Genomic DNA, 17,527 nt, shown 5'->3' with positions numbered 1-17,527 from the left:
GGGGCAACCAAGCCCGCGTGCCACAGCTACGGAGCTCACACGCCACACCTAGAGAGCCCACGTGCCCTGGAGCCCACACCCCACAACTAGAGAGAAGCCTGCACACTGCAACGAAAGATCCCACATGCCGCAACTAAGACCTGACACAGCCAAAAAAATAAGAAAAGTAAATAAATACTAAAAAAAGGTCATGGGGATGCATGGGAGTGATGGGTGCACAACAAGGTAAACATTTAATACCACTGAAATGTGCACTTAAGAATTAAGATGGCAATTATGTGTATTTTACCATAATACAAAAAAAGGAAAAAAATCAATTCTGAACAATTCCAAATGTTTGGAATGTTTAGCCTCCCGTGATAAATTACTTAACATTAAATGAAGTATTTTTTTAATTGACGTATACAGTAGCTGATTTACAATATCGTGTTAGTTTCAGGCGCACAGCACAGCGACTCAGTTATATATATGTACATGTATTTATCTTTAGATTCTTTCCTTACAGTTATTACAAAATACTGAGTATAGTTCCCTGTGCTATGCAGCAGGTCCTTGTTGATGATCTACTTAATATATACTGTAGTAATATATAATCCCAAACTCCTAATTAATCCCTCTCCCACCTTTCCCCTTTGGTAACCATGAGTTTGTTTTCTATGTCTGTGGGTTTATTTCTGTTTTGGAAACAAGTTCCTTTGTTTGTTTTTTTAAGATTCCACATATAAGTGATATCCTATGATGTTTATCCGAAGTTCTGGTGTATAATGTGCTCACTTAACAATCCCCTCTGAGGGCTTCATGGTCAAGTCCATCACAGAAGGAAGGTGGATGTGGGGGGCACAGAGTAAACACAGCTGGGTCTTGCTGCAAGGTCACGACCAGTCCGTGTTTTCGCTGTGGCTGGCGATGAACTTGTAACGAAGTATGATGCCACAGCTGAAGTAGATGTCCTATAAAGCAAAATACTCCCCACAAATTGAAAAAGTTAAAGGTAATGTCACACTAAACCACATCACTTCCTTTTACTTGGTTTTGCAATTCCACTTCCCCTTTCCTGTGAAGCAACTTATCTAAACCAGCCTTCCTTTGAAGAGGTGACCTAGGAAATGGAGCAACGTGCTCTGTGGCTTTAGGGGCGACCTTACTCCTCCATGCAGCCCAGCACGCTCGGGGCGGGAGTGGGTGACACGATGCAGCCCGGTCCCCTCCTTTCCACAGTAGAGGCAACACGAGATAGGACCACACAGGTGGCCCAAAGGAAGGAGGCTTGGGTTCAGACTTACTGCTAAACGCCTGCCTTGTTTCCCACCTATTTACCTACTACCGGCCCTGCCTGCTGGTCAGGATGCCGTGGGGACCCATGAGGTCCCTGCTAACAAAGTCGCAAGTGATCTGGGCCCACCCTGCCTCTCAGACCTCACCCTGCACCCTTCTCCATTGTGCCCACTGCCTTCTCGCCACACCGACTGCAGGTAGAACTCATTTCTGCCTCAGGGCCTTTGCACAAGCTGCCTCTTTTGCATGAAAAGTTTTTTGAGTTCTATGTGTCTGGTCCCTTCTTGTTATTCAGACCTCCGCATCACTCAGAGAGAGTCACTGAAGTCAGCGAGAGCCTCTCAGAGCGCCCAATCTAGTCACGCTCGTGAGCCCCCGTTCTAATTCTCTGCGAGGCACTTCTCCCACCCGAGCAGGGTCAGTGACCGTCTCATTCAGAGCTGGAGTCCCACTGCAGTGGACCGGGCCCGGCACACGGTACGCTCACTGCACGTTTGTTTAATGAGTGACCGAAGAGGGTGAAAACCCTCTGGAGAAAATAAAGCACTGCGTGAGATATGAAATGCTTTTATTAATGAACAAAACCTTCCTCACTTTCAGTTAGCGATTTCTCTTGGACATGACAGCAACATCACACTGATTACTCTAAAAGCCTGCATCGTATAGACGAAAACCTGCCTTTTCATGGAGCAAGAAAGACCGGAAGGCAGCTGCTCTGTACGTTTCAAGGGAAGACGACTCACATCTGTACATCCCTCCTCGGGTGTCACTGGGACACTGTCCACTCACTGAGTTTAATTTCATCCGTTTCCCTTGAGAAAGTGAAGAGCCTAACGAGGACCGGCTGCTGCGGAGGTGGCAGCGAGGGCCCCGGGCAAGGCCGGCAGGTGGCCCGCAGGCTGGCCTGGGAGGCGGGGTGGCTGCAGGGTTGCCGCGGGCAGGACTCACCTCTCTAGACAGCACGTGGGAACTGCCCACCGGCTCCTCCTGCCACGAAACCAAGACCTAATGATAGTTACTGGCCTAGCTGTGATGCTCAGTGAGGCAGGACAGAGCCGGCTGCACGTCCGAGAGCAGAGGTTCCAGAAGCTGAGTTCACACAAGGCACGGGCATGCCGCGGAGGGCGGCCACAAGGTTTAATCTATTTACACTCCTCCTACCAGGAGGGCTGAGCGAGCACTCCTGCCACTGCCGGGTCGGGGCCCACGAGTCCCCCCGTCACAGGCAGCGATGTCTTTCTGTGAACTACCTCGGCCCGAACGCCACCACGAAGGGTGTCTCCGTGTCCCTGCCCGGCCGCAGGATCGGCAGAGACGGTCCGTCTGCTGACTCTGGCTGGAAAGGCAGAGCGCTGGGACGCGCGGCACGTGAGGGAGCCGCTCCGAGCGGATCTCAACACCCAGTGAGAAAAGTCAAGTGTCCTTGCGGACCAGGGGATACGCGTTCCTTGTCCTCATTCGTGGTTAGTTGCCTCCCGTTTTAAATTAGCTGTACGGCTCCAGAAGCCACCAGGGGCGCGATGGTTTTGTATCGGATCAGGTGCTGCGAGCCCTCGTCCAGGTCGATCACGTAGTCCCTGGAGGAGGAGACCATGTACCCGCGGAGCTCGGCTGCAGCCCCGTCGGGGAGGCGCGAGTCCCACCGTCCACGGCGTGTCCCGCACTCACCTCTGCTCATCTGTTTCCGGTTCTACCAGTATGTTCTCTTGTCGCTCCTTCACCCTCAGAAACACATATGAATCCAGGTCTGGTTTGGGAACTGCCAGGAGAATGACAGTGTGATGAGAAAATGCCTGGCTAACAAGATCGAGGAGGACGGGCTGCTGGGATTTACTGCCTCAGGCACGAAGGGACCCCTGATGTAAAAGCATGGTGGGGGCAGGGATCGGAGGAGACCTCTGGCTCCTCCTCGAAACAGAGACCTTCCCACAAGGCCTCACACGGCGCCTGCTCATTCGACAAGTGACAAGGATTTCAGACGTGCAGGGCACCTGGGAGGAAGCGGGAGGGCCACGGGAGAAACACACGACGTCTTAGGACAGAGCGTGTGAGGCGGGCCGCAAGTATTTCTGTGTGAAGGGTGGGAGGACAGGATGTCAGGGAGACTGGGTCACACGGCGATGCTCTTGAACGTCAGGCTGAGGAACACGGGTTTTGCCCCATGGACGGCCCTCCGCCACCACCAGCGCTTCGCCAGGAAGTGCCCCACGCGGGCCGCTCCTCCAGCCCTTCACTGCCCGCGGCTCTGTCTGTGCCTAGAGGACCCCATCACCTGCGGGGTCCGGGGAACCCCCGGAACAGCTCCGTGTGCAGAGCCCAGCTCAGGTGTGGGGCTGTCTACGGGAGGGGGTTCAGGATAACCGGCTGCAGAGGTCCAGGGAGGGTCCCCGGGGCTGTCTACGGGTTCTGGGCCCGCCTGAGACTCCAGCTCCAGCAGGGTCCGCTGGGCCCACTGGGCAGCTGCTCATCCGAGGAAAGTGTGGAGGATGTTAGATCACGACACCCCTCCCCAACCCTGCCGTCGGGGTCTCCGTGCCCTGGGAGCCTGCGGGGCACGTGGGGCACCTGGGCTACGTGAGCAAGGCTCTGCTCTCACGAGGGCAGGCTGGGCCCCGTGCAGCTCCAGGCCTGGGCGCCCGGCTCTGGTCCTCGGAAGGGACCCAAGACAGGCGACACGTGAGTGTGAGGAGGTGCTGGCCAACACCAAGGAGAAGCAGCTCTGGGCCCAGGTCGCGTGGACCCGAGAGGCGGCACTGGGCAGCGGTGAGGGACGGGGCCCTCGCCCCACTCGTGAGTGCAGATGAAAGCGCCGGAACTGGACGTGGACCGGGCCTCCTGTGTCCCTCAGGCAGGTGCACCAGAACGACCAGCTCAGAGTCCCACGGAGCCGGCAGGGTTGGGCTTGCCCCCGGTGTTGTGTCCCCCCCACCTTTACACAGTGAAGCCCGGACCCCCAGTCCTCCAGGATGGGAACGGATTTGGAGACCAGGCCTTTAAAGAGGTAAAATGAAGCCTTTAGGGTGGGGCCCTAATCCAAGCTGACTGGTGTCTTCGTAAGTGGGACAGACACCGGGGGTGCATGGGGGCGCCTGCAGGCCAAGGAGAGTGGCCTCGGGGGAAACCAACACTGTCACACCTTGACCATGGACTCTGGTCTCCAGATCTGTGAGGAGATCCAGGCCCGCTGTCCAGGCACCCCCGTCAGGGGTCCTTAGCTGTGGCAGCTGGAGCTAAGTCCCCCACCCGCCTGTGGCAGGGCTCACAGCGTGGCCCCCAGGCTGGGTCGGGGAGGGACACCCCGGCTGTGCTGGACTCAGCGTGGGGACCCGCGGACTCCAGGCCCCTGCGAGGTCCTGCGTGGACACAGCGCGCTGGGAAAGGCTGAGGATGTGGACTGGCGCCCGCACGCCAGGGGCCCCGCTGGCTGATCCAGGTGAGGCGTTCCCGCCAGGGCCCCACCCCTCAGCTCAGCAGACTCTCGGGGAGACCGAGGCGGGGGCGATGGCCGTGCTTCCCTCCCCAGCACTGCCCCCCCCCCCAGTCTTGCTCCCTTCCCACAGCTGGGACACTGCTCACAACCGAAGGTCAGGAGCCCCAACGGACCCCCTGGAGGTCTCCAAGCCTCCCCGCTCACGTCCCCCCGGGAGGAGACAGGCGCTGCACGGCCTGGGATCTGCGGGGGGAGGCTCCTGTCCCCAGACAGCAGAGACCTCAGCATCTTCCGTGCCCAGAGGAGCCCAGCACAGCGTGGACGCCGGGAGGTAACTGAACATGCGGCCGAGTCTACACTGACAGCAGCATCTATGAGCACCTCCTCCCAACCGGAAGAACTCAAAAGCGACGCTGAAACGGCTCCCCTGGCACCTACATTTTTATTTTTTTTTGGGGGGGGGGGCCTGCCATATTTATATTGACTCTTTTATTGCTGTAAAATGTAGCATCTTAACTCCTTTTAAGCCTGCAGTTTTGTGGCATCAAGTACCTTCACATTTGTTGGGTAACCATCACCACCCTCCACCTCCAGAACTCTTCATTTCCCTGAACTGAAACTCTGCGGGTTACACAATAGCTCCCAGTTTCCCCTTCCCTTGTTTATTTTTACTTATAAAATGATGCAGGTGTCAGTGAAGAAGAGAGTATGTGATATAAAGTCTCCCACTCTAGGCACAGCCCCCCAGTTCTGTTCCTGGAAGTATCAGCAAATAGCTTTCCTCCACTAAAGTGTTTCTTGGAGATCGTCCCCGATGACCTAGGCCTGGCATAACTTGTCCAACACGGCCCCTGGTGGTTGACGGTTGGGTTGTCACCGATTTTTGGATACAAGCCGCTTTTTTGTACATGTGCTGGCACCTACTTTTAACGAGTTCTGGTTTTTAACCCAGAACGCTTCCCCTCTTTCTCTTTTCTGCTTCTCTCTCTGCACTCTCATTCTTACACGTTTGAGAGGAGAGAGTGACTGAGAAGATGCTATTCTAAGGCACGTGAAGGCACGAGGGGTGGCGACCAAGGCCCCTCGGACATCCGCAAGGAGAACGTTCTGCTCACCTGCCCTCAAGAGGTCCACCTTCTGTAAGTTCGGAGGCATGTGCCTCAAGGCCACTTTCTTCAGGTAGGTCTCCGTGTTAGCCATGCACCTGAAACACACAAACCCCAACTGCTGCGCCCGCACGCCTGGCAGAGCCACCAGGGCTACCAGACCGCTCGGCCGCAGGGACACAAGCACTGGACTCAGGCTCGCAGGCCCCGCCCGCCGCTTACTCACTCTCTGGCAAAGGCAAGCTCCTCTGGAGAGAGGCTGGAAGGCTCCCCCTCACGGCGTGTTCTCTCCTTTTCAAGGATGTGTGGGAAAAACTTCTCTATCTGTGGGGACAGCAAACATCCGTCAGCCCTTCATGCCGTCAGCCAGTTCGATAAAGCATGTCATCCAAGGTCTCGTCGGATTCAGGTGGTGCACGTGCTAGCTTCCTGAAACAGGTCGAGGTTAACCTAGAAATGGTGACTCTTTGTGGTCGAGACTCTATCTAATCGTTAAGACCTACATGCCGGACTCCAAGAAGGCAGGTTTCAGAGAATTCGGAAGAAGGACCAGGGCTCGAAAAAGGAAGATGGTTTAGAAAGGATGAGAGGCTTTCATGAAAGAAACTCTGGAGAGGCAGCTGGGAATGGAATTTAAGAGGAAAGCAGTGGCTGTCACCCACCACTTCTATGACGCTGTACAGATACAACAGTACGCTCTGTGAGGTGAAACAGAGGCTGGAAAGACACATACAGAATATTTAAGACAGAAGAGGGACGCTTGGTCGAGGTGAGGCTTGGGAAGGATGCTAAGAGCTGCCAAGGAAACAACAGCAGCAGCAGCGAGGCTCAAGGCTACAGAAAGGCGTGTGGTCAGGAACTGCTGTAGAGTCAAAGCTGTCAGGGTCGCCTCCGCCAGGGAAACGCTCTCTGTGCGCGGGGCCAGGACGATGGGGAGGAGGCGCTGAAGGCCCAGATGGCGCAGTGTTTATCCTTAAAGGGCGAGGCCTTCTGGCTTGGAGGACTGGCTCTGGGATGAGTTACAGTCACGTGTGTGGGCTGAGTGTGTGAAGCACTGCCTCCCGGTCTGGTCTGCGTGGCCCACACTGCTGCATCGCTCTGTGCGCTTAAAACACAAGCCATTTCAGAACCTCAGAGAAGAGGCGGGATGCTTTAGAGGCAGGCACATTTCCTGATTTTCAAAAACACAAAGGAGGGGAAGCTTCCAACACAGATCAGCGTCCTTCACGGTGTATGTGGCGTTATGTTAGAAGAAACACATGAAAAGATGGTTTGTGAGCTCAAAGGAAAGTGGTGGCGAACGTGAAGGGGATCCACCCAACCACACACACACACAGACACACACACACACACAGACACACACACACACACACAGACACACACACACAGACACACACACACACACAGACACAGACACACACACAAACACACACACACACAGACACACATTGGGTGGCCTGGCAGCGAGGGTGGGGAGAGGCGTACTGTGTGTCTCAGGTGTCTCAGAACGTGTGATGGCGTCTTTGCCGCCTTTTGTGGACAAGCTGTGGCTGTGGCCTGGGTGACAGCACAGACCAGGAGACGCATAAACGACTGAACAAAGAACACGGATGCAACAGGCAGATGCCACTCCGAGGGGAAGGCTCAGCGGGACATCGATCACTGGCCCAGTCCTGTTAGCAAACCGGCAAGGCCTCTGATGATTTACTCATCAAACCTGCTGAGACAAAGAATACACGGGGTGACAAGACCAGATCCAGAGACCAGGGAAATGGCCCGATTTCATAAGATGAAGCTGAAGAGGGACAAGTACAGAACCTTACACTGATGGGTCAAAAATCAAGCCTTGTGGGAACTCCCTGGTGGTGCAGTGGTTAAAGAATCCGCCTGCCAATGCAGGGGACATGGGTTCAATCCCTGGTCCAGGAAGATCCCACATGCCACAGAGCCACGAAGCCCATGAGCCAGAACTATTGAACCTGCATGCCACAACTACTGAAGCCCTTGCACCTAGAGCCCGTGCTCTGCAACAAGAGAAACCACCACAATGAGAAGCCCACACACCACAATGAAGAGTAACCCCCGCTCGCTGCAACTAGAGAAAGTCCACACACAGCAATGAAGACCCAACGCAGCCAATAAAAAACAAACAAACAAATAAATGAAAATTTAAAAAAATCAAGCCTTGCAAATACAGGACACTGACAGGATGGGGTAACAACAACAACAATAATAATAATAATAGCTGCTTAAACACTTCAGAAGAAGTTGGCGCTCACGGCCAGTGCGGAATGAACCCAGGGTGACGCGTCCGTCAGAGACGCTATGTGACAGCGGGTGACATTACTACCAGTTTAACAGCCAGGAGCAGGGAAGCGATCACCCTGTTTTTCACACAAGTGTCCAAACTACCACGGGAAGTCTGTGTCCCACCGCAGGTGAGATCATATAAGAAGGATACTGACAAACCTTTTAAGGGAAGGGACCAGGGGGTAAATGGAACTAAATGGCTGGAGTGTTTGGCTGCGAGGACTCTGAGGAGCCTTACGAGCTGCCTTCAGTATCTGAGGTGCTTTCACATGGAGGAGGGCATGGGTGACCCCTGAACAACTCGGGGGTCGTGTATGCTCCCGCCCCGCAGCCCCCCCATCAAAATGTCGAGGATAAGTTCACAGCCGGCCCTCCGTACCCCTGGTTCTGCATGTGCAGACTCAGCAGACCTCGGGGCACGTTACAGCACATATTTATTGAAACACTGCCGCGTGTCAGTGGACGCACGCAGTTCACACCCACGTTGTTCAAGAACCAACCGTATTTGCTTCGTAATAACTAAGAGGATAAGTGGAACCAACGGGAAGAAACTTCAAGGAGGTAAGAACTTTCAGAGTTAAAATAGACATCATACAAAATACAAATATTTTGCCGTTTCCTTTTTTACATGTTGGCCATAGCGATATAACCGAATGCCATTACCGTGGTCCGTTTGACACTGACCAATCGACGGGTGCACAGCCGTTCTTAAAACTAGGTCCCCTCTGGTTAGTATTCCCTGTTCAACCACTGCCACACCTCCACCCTCAGCACCGCCCCGCGGTCACTCCAGGAGGCGCCATCCGCGCAGCAGACGGCCTGCAAGCATCCCCGGAGGTGGGCGACAGCCGGCCACGCGTGCCCCCCCAGAGCAGCCCCGCCCCGCCAACGCGGGGCCTCAGCGGCAGCTCCTCCCCAGGACCCTTGGGCCGCGCAACAGGCACCCCCCACTCCCAAACCTTCATGAGCCGACACCGCAGGTAGCTGCTCAGGACGAAGCGGATCCTCTCCATCTCCATCTGGTGGATGCTGACCTTCAGGTCCCCCTTCTTGGCCCTCCTGAGATTTTCTTCCTGTTAACAGAGAAAAAGAAGTTTGTGAACACATGAGCATTAAAGACTAAGGACCTTTTTTTGTTCGATCTGCACACGGCCCACAAGGACCATCACAGCTGGAAACGCTGAGGACTCAGAGGCTAGCTACATTTAGGTCAGAGGACGACACAAAACTCATTGTGTAAGAGCTCTCATTTCCTTCTAACTTTGTAACTACACAAGGAGCACATGACCCCGGTCTCATGACATGAAGTGCAAACAGGACTCATTTACTTTTAGAAAAGGACCAACTGAATAGAATCTGAATCTGGTCGGTCAGAAGGGCCCAGAAGAACCCCAACCCCAGTGTAAAGCAGGTAATGCAGCAGACAGAAGAAATGTCTAAAGGGTCTTAAAAGTAGTTAAAACACCAGTAGAGAAACGGTAAAATACCAACCTTTTAAAGCTACCCTGAGGCTGTCAGTGACTGAAGCCCAGCTCATCTAAGCCAAGGGCCACACACTCAGAGGCCACAGGGCCAGGCAGGGAAGGTACCTGAGGAAAGTGGGCAGCCAGCAGCTGGGGGTCTGGGGAGCACATTGGAGGGGGTGGCCCTTCCCCTGCTGTGGTCAGCTGTTCTCACATACAAATGTGGGAATGATGAGCACAGGTTTTTAGAAGCTGACATCCAGATGCTCCCAGGCTTTGTAAATGTAAATAACTAACTCGACATTAAAAAAAAAAAAAAAACCACCCAGATTAGGTTGGGCCCAATGAAACAGATTTGCTGTCAGACCAGGACCTCTCACTACACTGACACACCTTCTAAGGTTCTCTCCTCTGAACCCTGAGACGGGCGCCTCTTACCATGTGCTCCAGCTGCTCCATGACACATTCTACGATTTCAGACTTGTTTTCCAGCAGCTCAGGGGCAAATTTTTCATTCATCCAGGCCTAAAAAACAATGCCGAAAACCCCACAAAAGAGCATTACTCACGGTGGAGCAAAATAGCCTTGAGTCAGTACTCACCCCTAAAATCACAGCTACTTCAGCAAAGAAAATGGTCTACCAGTTGGAAATGCTGGAAATGCTTTGAAGACAAGCTGTGTTTAATGGCAGCTGTTTTATTTCCTTTAGTGGGAAGGCTGTGCTGTCAGCACACCTACTGCTGAGAGTAATCCCACGTGGTGTCTACACAGTGCCTGTCACCAGGCACCCGCGTCTGTTCCTGCTACTGCCCACCAGGGGGCACCAGCGCCCTTCCATTCTGAGAGATGAAGTCCTGCTACATTAATCTCCCATCTCTTCCTTTTTATCGAGAAAAAAATTTAAGGTTTTTTTAATATTATTTTTATTTATTTTTTAAATTTATTTTTGGCTGCACTGGGTTTTCGTTGCTGCGTGCAGGCTTTCTCTGGTTGTGGCGAGTGGGGGCTACTCTTCCTTGCGGTGCATGGGTTTCTCATTGCCATGGCTTCTTGTTGCAGAGCATGGGATCCAGGCGCACGGCTTCAGTAGCTGTGGCATGTGGGCTCTGTAGTTGTGGCTCACGGGCTTAGTGGGTCCACAGCATGTGGGATCTTCCCGGACCAGGGATCGAACCCGTATCCCCTGCATTGGCAGGCGGATTCTTAACCACTGCGCCACCAGAGAAGTCCCTCTCTTCCTTCCTGAAGCTCGGAGCACTTTACAAATAATTTTCCCTTCATCACTACAGTAACTGAGATGAAATGGATATAGTTATCCTTATCTCGTGGATGAGAAAACACAGATTACGTTATTTAGTAACCGCCCAAGAGTACAGAGGATCACAGTAGAAACGGAGATTCATCTATTAAGCAGTTGTGGAACAAGAGGTTAAATCTCTACTTTATGACTCAGGCCCAGGCATTTGGTACGTTTCAGAAATCACCACGGCTTAGGGAACTGAAACATCCACAGGTGACTGAGGAAACTGTACTTTCAATCACAGGAAGCTTAACTTCAGCATAGCTCAGAATTACGGGCCAAGCAAGCTCCATTTACTCATTGTGACGCGCTCAAGGCTCTGCTTTTCCGATTATCACCTTCTGGACGCACTATTAAATACCGGGTGTTGCTGCTGCCGTAAATTTCTTTTTCAGGTGCTCAAGCTTCTGGAAGAGTGTTGCAGATATATAAACTTAACCAGAAAGACAGTCGGGATTTTCAAGTAGCATAATGCATTTGAAAAGATCAAACTGTCAGAGGACTTATAAAGCAGGAGGTTTTCAACTGACTTCATTAAATACTGAATAGGTACAAAAATATTTATGAAATACATAACATAAAGAACAGTGATAAACACCTGCATGCACACAGCGTCACTAAAGAGTATCACCATGATTTTACCAGGCCCCTTGTGTCCCTCCCTCCTCAGAGGTGATCATTAGCCTGAATCTGGTGTTTACTTTTCTGTAGCTTCACGTCTGTTTGTATCTCTACACGGTGCTTACCAACCTTTCTATGACTGGCTGCTCAAAGAAATGATAGCACTTGTATGGTACATGGGGTAAAATGGAGTACATTTGGGGGAGATTTCGCATTTACAGTATGAAATCATGGTAATAAAATACATAACATTGGGGAAGGTTTATATTAGTACGAAATGCTCAAACAGAATCTTTTCAAAATTTTTAGTGGGAAACGTGTTTAAATTCACAATCTTTTTTTTAAAAATAATCAGTTCTCTTGTTTGAAATGACTGCATCAAAGAAATCTTAATGATGATTTGTTTATCACTATTATGGGTGAAACTGTGTCCCCCTTCCCCTCCCAACTTGTATGTTAAAGTCCTAACTCCTAACCTCAGTCCTAAGTACTAACCTCAGAATGTGACTGTATTTGGAGATGGGGTCTTTAAAGAGGTAGTTAGGTTAAAATGAGGTTATTAGGTGGGACCTAGTCCAACATGACTGGTGTCCTTATAGGAGGAGGAGAAAAAGACACAGACACGGAGTTTTCCGAGGCTCAGTCCTTGGTCACCTTCTCTTCTTTGTGTATGTTCACTCTCTACGTGAAATCACCTACAGAGAGGAAAGAGCACGTGAGGACACAGAAGACGGCTGTCGCCAAGCCCAGGAGAGAGGCCTCAGAGGTGAGACCAATCATGTCAGCACCTTGATTGCGCAGCAGACAGAATAGGCTCCAGAACTGAGAAGAGAAATTTCTGTCGTCGAAGCCACCCGGTCTGTGGTACTCTGTTAGGCAGCCTTGGCAAACTAATACAACCATTAAAAATGAGAAGCTTTGCATTTTAGGTAATAAGTTTTAAATCACTTTTTTACAAGCATTCGGAAGTATTCCCCCTGTGCTCCCGGAGCCGTGCTCAAGGGTGGCCTGTCAGGCTGAGCCCCCAAGGCCATGCTACACAGCAGCTGTCCCCTGGGCATCACCGCAGGAGAGCATCAGGCCCCAGCCGTGACACCTGCTCATGCCCTGCTGAGGCCGGCAGACCCCAGCATCCTCAGGTAACTTCCAAGGAGCCCTGAGGGACACCCAGAAGATGCCAGCAGTCTGGGTCTGGCTGTCCCAGAGGGAGGGTGAGCATCTGAGCCCCTGCAGAGCCTCGGTATGTACAGCAACGCCCAGCCGACAAGCTCTGCCCTAGACGACGACAGCTTTGCAAAGGTGCGAATGGTACCCAGGTTTCTTTAGCAGCTTATCTTTTGTTCCTCTACATGATGCTCCTGAGAGCTGTGCGTGCTGTGGTAGAGGAGCTTTTACTCATTTCACTGCTGGTTTTTCCCTCACTCTGTGTATATGTCATACTCTAGGTATGTACCTGGGAGCAGAACAACTGGGCTGCAAGGTATGTGTGTCTTCTTCAACCTGACCGGAAAATAACAAATTATTTTCTAAAGTGACTGTACCAATTTACATGCCCACCATGGTACACAAGTGTGCCAAATGCTCTACGTCCTCGCCAACACTTTACACTGTTCGCCTTTTGTATTTCTGCCACTCGGATGGGTATAAGTGATATTTCATTGGGTTTTAAATTACCAGGGTGTCTGTGAATCTCCTGAAATTATATGCAAGGTTCTGCCTGGGTGTATATGTGCATTGTTCTGGGAGGAAGGGCCAGAGCTTTCACCAGATTTTTAAAAAGGTCTGTGATATAATTTCAAAATGACCTTCCTTGGGTTTTGTCACTCACGATGGCATGTATGGCAGTAAAGAATGAAGAATCCTAAACTAACAAATGTGAGAGAGCTCTGGAAAGGGGCGGTGAAAGGGAGAAGACTAAGGCAGTCGGTGGAGTGAATCAAAGACCCGGTTCACACCTGGCTCTGCAGCTCTCCTGTGACCTGGGCAAGTTACTTTCTACCTCTCATCTCTACACTTCAGTTTCCTCATCTGTAAGGTGGAGAGGACGATAGTGCCTGCCTCAGTGGGTTGCTGTAAAGATTATGACCACTCACCCCTAACATTCAGCAAGGGCCTAGCAAGTGTCAGACAACACCGAGCACTTCGCACATAATACCTCATTTCATCCTCACAACTTGGCAAGGGAGCCGCTACTATCACCTCCACTTTACAGTCGAGGAAGTGCTGGAGACAAACTACACAACTTGCCTAAGCTGTACAACAGGGCAGTGGCAAGGAAGGATTTAAACACAGGTGGTCTGAACGCCGAAACTACCAAAGCCCCGAGACAACAATCGTAAAGAACCTGGCACAGAGGAAATACTCAATAAACCACAGCAATTATGACCAAAAGGAGAAACTTCCCAGAAATGATTTGAGGTAAGCAGTGGAAATACACAGAACGGTTGACAAAAGAAAGCATTTGGAGGAAAAGGAAGAATAAGACCAGTTTTCTCCTAAAGTATGTGTTTCAGCACTTTCTAGACCCTACAAGTCTCTACCAAGCAGTTCTGCGGTCCGCACAAATACCAAGTCGATCCTTGCTCTGTGAACTGTTCACGTTAATGTCCCCAAAAGCTGTCCCTTACTGGCCCCACTTGAGGATTTTGTTTGACATTAGGAAGTTTCTATCTGGCTGTCCCTCCACTTCCTATTTCTGTGTAGATGGTAAAATGCGGTCTCTCTTCTCTTGAAATAAGCCTTGAATTCCATCTCCTCATTTCCTGATTCCTGACATCTGCACAGCTGGACTAAATAAAAAGGCTGAGCTTGGAGCAGGGGGCTCTGTTGGGGCTGCTTACCTGCTCCAGCCTGTCAATGAGCTCTGCGGGGGTCAGGACCACCTCCTCACTTCCCCCATCAGAGTCCTGTCCGGAGAGATTCTGTTCCTCTGTCATCTTCTCTGAAACCAGGAACACAGTAAATAAAAGAACCCTTACTATACTGTGTGTTTTCCATTTCTTTTCAAGAATAGGCAACTAGGGACCTGGAAAAGGGAAAGGTTTACTGGGGTGGTGGAGGCGCATCGGCCGTGGCTAGAGAACTCAAAGGCTTTGCTTCTGTAATTCTTCACCTCTGCCTTCAAATCTTGGGTCAGGGATCAATTTCTCAAAGCGGTCCCTCCTTACGGGTGTTTCCAGGAGCACCCTGAAGGGAGCACTTAGCACATCCTGCAGTAATTATCTGTTTGCTTTCCGGGAGGAGGTCCTTTCCTCAGAGGCTGCGTCCACCGCAGCTCTAATGCGAACCCTGGCACCTCTAAGAGTTGGGGACACAGGGACCTGGGCAGCCCCCGCGCTCCGCACGGCGCTTAGCTAACAGCAGGCAATTAAAACTGCCGGGAGGACCAACCCGCGCTCGTCTCCTGGAGCCACAAGGCCCAGCAACATCTGTCCGGTCGGTGACGCAAAGGGCTCAGGAAGGTGGCTGGTGGGGACGAGGGCGCGTCCCCGGAGCCGTAGGGGCACCGAGAACACATTCCTCCCGCCCCGCTCCCGGGGCCGCGAGCACAGGGTCACCGCCTGCCCCCAGGCGCGCGCGCCCAGCGGCCCCACTCGGACGCTCACCTGGGCCGGGGCGGGCTGCGAGGCTCTCGGGCTGGGCCGGCGGCGAGGGCCGGACGCTCGCGGGAAGCAGCCCGAGGAGCACGGGGCGCCGCACCACCCGCGCGAGGCCTCCCCAGGGCGCAGCCTCCGCTTCGCAGTTCCCGCGCTCCTTCCCGGACACGACCCGTCCGGGCGTAACGTCACCGCGCACGGGCGGCGCTGGCCAATCACGGCCAGACGGCCCGACCTTGGGGGCGGGGATTGCGTCCCCACGGCTCGCTCTCCCGGCTACTTCCTGAACGGAGGCGGCGGGAGGCGGGCCCGAGTTGAGCCCCGCCCACCTCGCCCCGGCTCGGGCGTGCGGTCCCGAGGGGCACCGCCGGCAGGGGGCGCCTGGCCCCCGCGGCTGAGGACCGGCGGCGCGGGCCTTCCCGTCACCGCGGGCCTTCCCGTCACCGCGTGCAGCTGCCCGCGTGTGCCCTGGCCGGTGGCCGGGCCGACGGGGAGGTGGGGTGTGTTCAGTCGGGCCGCCTGCATCTCGTGGGTCGCCTTCGCCACCCACTTCTCTCGTGGCCCTTCTGGTTCCCGCGTACCTGCCGGGGCTGCGCTGTGGCCACTACCTAAAAGCCTTTAGTCCAGAGGTTCTTAAAACGTGGTTCCAGACCCCCCGCAACAAGTCGGCTGGGACCCGAGAGAAATGCAAGTTCTCAGGCCCAACCCAGACCTGCGGAATCAGAAACTGGGGGGCGGTGGGGGAGATGGGATGGTGGGGGAGGGCGGTGAGACGTTCAACAGACCTGGTTCATCAGGTGATCCTGATGCAGGTGAGCTTGCGGGACCCTTGCTTTCGGCGATGCTTCCATCCCAGCGGCTCTCTAGGTTATTTTACATTCACAGTTTATGCCTTCTGCCTTTACTGTAGGGCAAAAGCATATATATATATATTTTTTTCTTTTTCTTTGTGTGATTTTAGTTTTTCATCTCTGAGTTGCTAATGCTTTTCTTTTTTTTTTCTTTTTTTGAGGTACACCAAGTTCAATCATCTGTATTTATACACATATTCCCGTATTCCCTCCCTCCCTCGACTCCCCCCCACCCTCCCCGTCCCAGTCCTCTAAGGCATCATCCATCCTCGAGTTGAACTCCCTTTGTTATACAGCAACTTCCCACTGGCTATGTATTTTACAGTTGGTAGTATATACATGTCTATGCTACTCTCTCACTTCTTCTCAGCTTCCCCTTCAGACAAATATTGTATGCTAACTCATATATACGAAATCTAAAAATGGTACTGATGAACTCAGTGAGAAGACAAGAACAAGGACGCAGATACAGAGAATGGACTGGAGAACTCGTGGTTTGGGGGGGGTGGGGGGTGAAGGGGAAAATGCTTTTCTTTCTGCTCTCCGTTGTTTTCTGTGCAAGGTGTCACTTCTGGCTCTCCTGAAAGTGTCTCTTCCCCATCAGTCTGAAGACTCTTTGTGTTTTGATTAGAAAAAAGAATTCCTGCTAATTGACAGATTGGTAGTACCTGCCTGATTACAACTGTGTTATAAAAATAATTACAACAGAATATAGTGAGTGAGAGAGTGGGCATATTTATAGAGAGCTGAAGAAGCTGGGGGACAGCAAAAGAGGGCTTCCAAGGGAAGAGCCCTTTGAGCTGTGCTTGCAGAATGATTTATGTTATTGACAGATGATGGCCTTTTCCAGGTCCCTTTCAACTCTGTGTTTCAGTAGTTGGTGATCCAGTGGTTTTTAGTTGTGGCCGGCTGTGTTTTCCCAAGAGAGCTGCTCTGACATCAGTCTCATCCTGAACTCTTCTGCTGACACCTCTCCATCAAGAGGTGGAGTTTGTGATCTCTCCTCTTTAAAAAAATTTTTATTTTGTTGACGTATAGTTGATTTACAATGTTTTATTAATTTCTGCTGTACAGCAAAGTGATTATGTTATATATATATATATATTCTTTTTCATATTCTTTTCCATTACGGTTTATCCTAGGATATTGAATACCGTTCCCTGTGCTGTATGGTAGGACCTGTTGTTTATCCATTCTCTATGTAATAGTTTGTATCTGCTAATCCCAAACTCCCAAACCTGAGTCTGTTTCTGTTTCATAGAGAAGTTCATTTGTGTCATATTTTAGATTCCACATAAGTGATAGCATATGGTATTTGTCTTTCTCTGTCTGACTCACTTCATTTAGTATGATAATCTCTAGGTCCACCCATGTTGCTGCAAATGGCATTATTTCATTCCTTTTTATGGCTGAGTAATATTCCATTGTATATATGCACCACATCTTCTTTATCCATTCGTCTGTTGATGGGCACTTGGGTTGTTTCCATGTCCTGGCTACTGTAAATAGTGCTGCTATGAACATAGGGGTGCATGTATCTTTCTGAATTAGACTTTTGTCCGGATATATGCCCGG

General features: G+C 51.9%; 1 protein-coding gene across 3 annotated transcripts; it reads right to left on the bottom strand.

Moving 5' to 3' along the window:
• Positions 1 to 1,833: 1,833 nt before the first annotated feature.
• On the bottom strand, positions 1,834 to 15,267 carry GINS4 (GINS complex subunit 4). 3 transcript variants are annotated; one of them, XM_057697850.1, is made up of 8 exons: positions 15,111 to 15,267; positions 14,346 to 14,530; positions 10,023 to 10,109; positions 9,081 to 9,194; positions 6,038 to 6,135; positions 5,821 to 5,909; positions 2,944 to 3,034; positions 1,834 to 2,852 (listed from the first exon to the last, which is right to left on the bottom strand). In XM_057697850.1, exons 2-8 carry the CDS (start codon positions 14,439 to 14,441, stop codon positions 2,756 to 2,758), a joined length of 672 nt encoding a protein of 223 aa, XP_057553833.1. In that variant the 5' UTR covers positions 14,442 to 14,530; positions 15,111 to 15,267; the 3' UTR covers positions 1,834 to 2,755. The 3 variants fall into 3 exon arrangements, with proteins under 3 accessions (XP_057553833.1, XP_057553832.1, XP_057553834.1); XM_057697849.1 differs by having other exon boundaries at positions 14,346 to 14,446; XM_057697851.1 differs by lacking the exon at positions 14,346 to 14,530 and adding an exon at positions 12,001 to 12,200.
• Between the last annotated feature and the right edge of the window lie 2,260 nt (positions 15,268 to 17,527).

This window comes from Hippopotamus amphibius, chromosome 10 (assembly GCF_030028045.1).
Source record: "Hippopotamus amphibius kiboko isolate mHipAmp2 chromosome 10, mHipAmp2.hap2, whole genome shotgun sequence".
NCBI classification, from domain to species: domain Eukaryota; kingdom Metazoa; phylum Chordata; class Mammalia; order Artiodactyla; family Hippopotamidae; genus Hippopotamus; species Hippopotamus amphibius.
The sequence above is the reverse complement of the archived record's forward strand: the minus strand, read 5'-3'. Positions and strand labels throughout refer to the sequence as shown.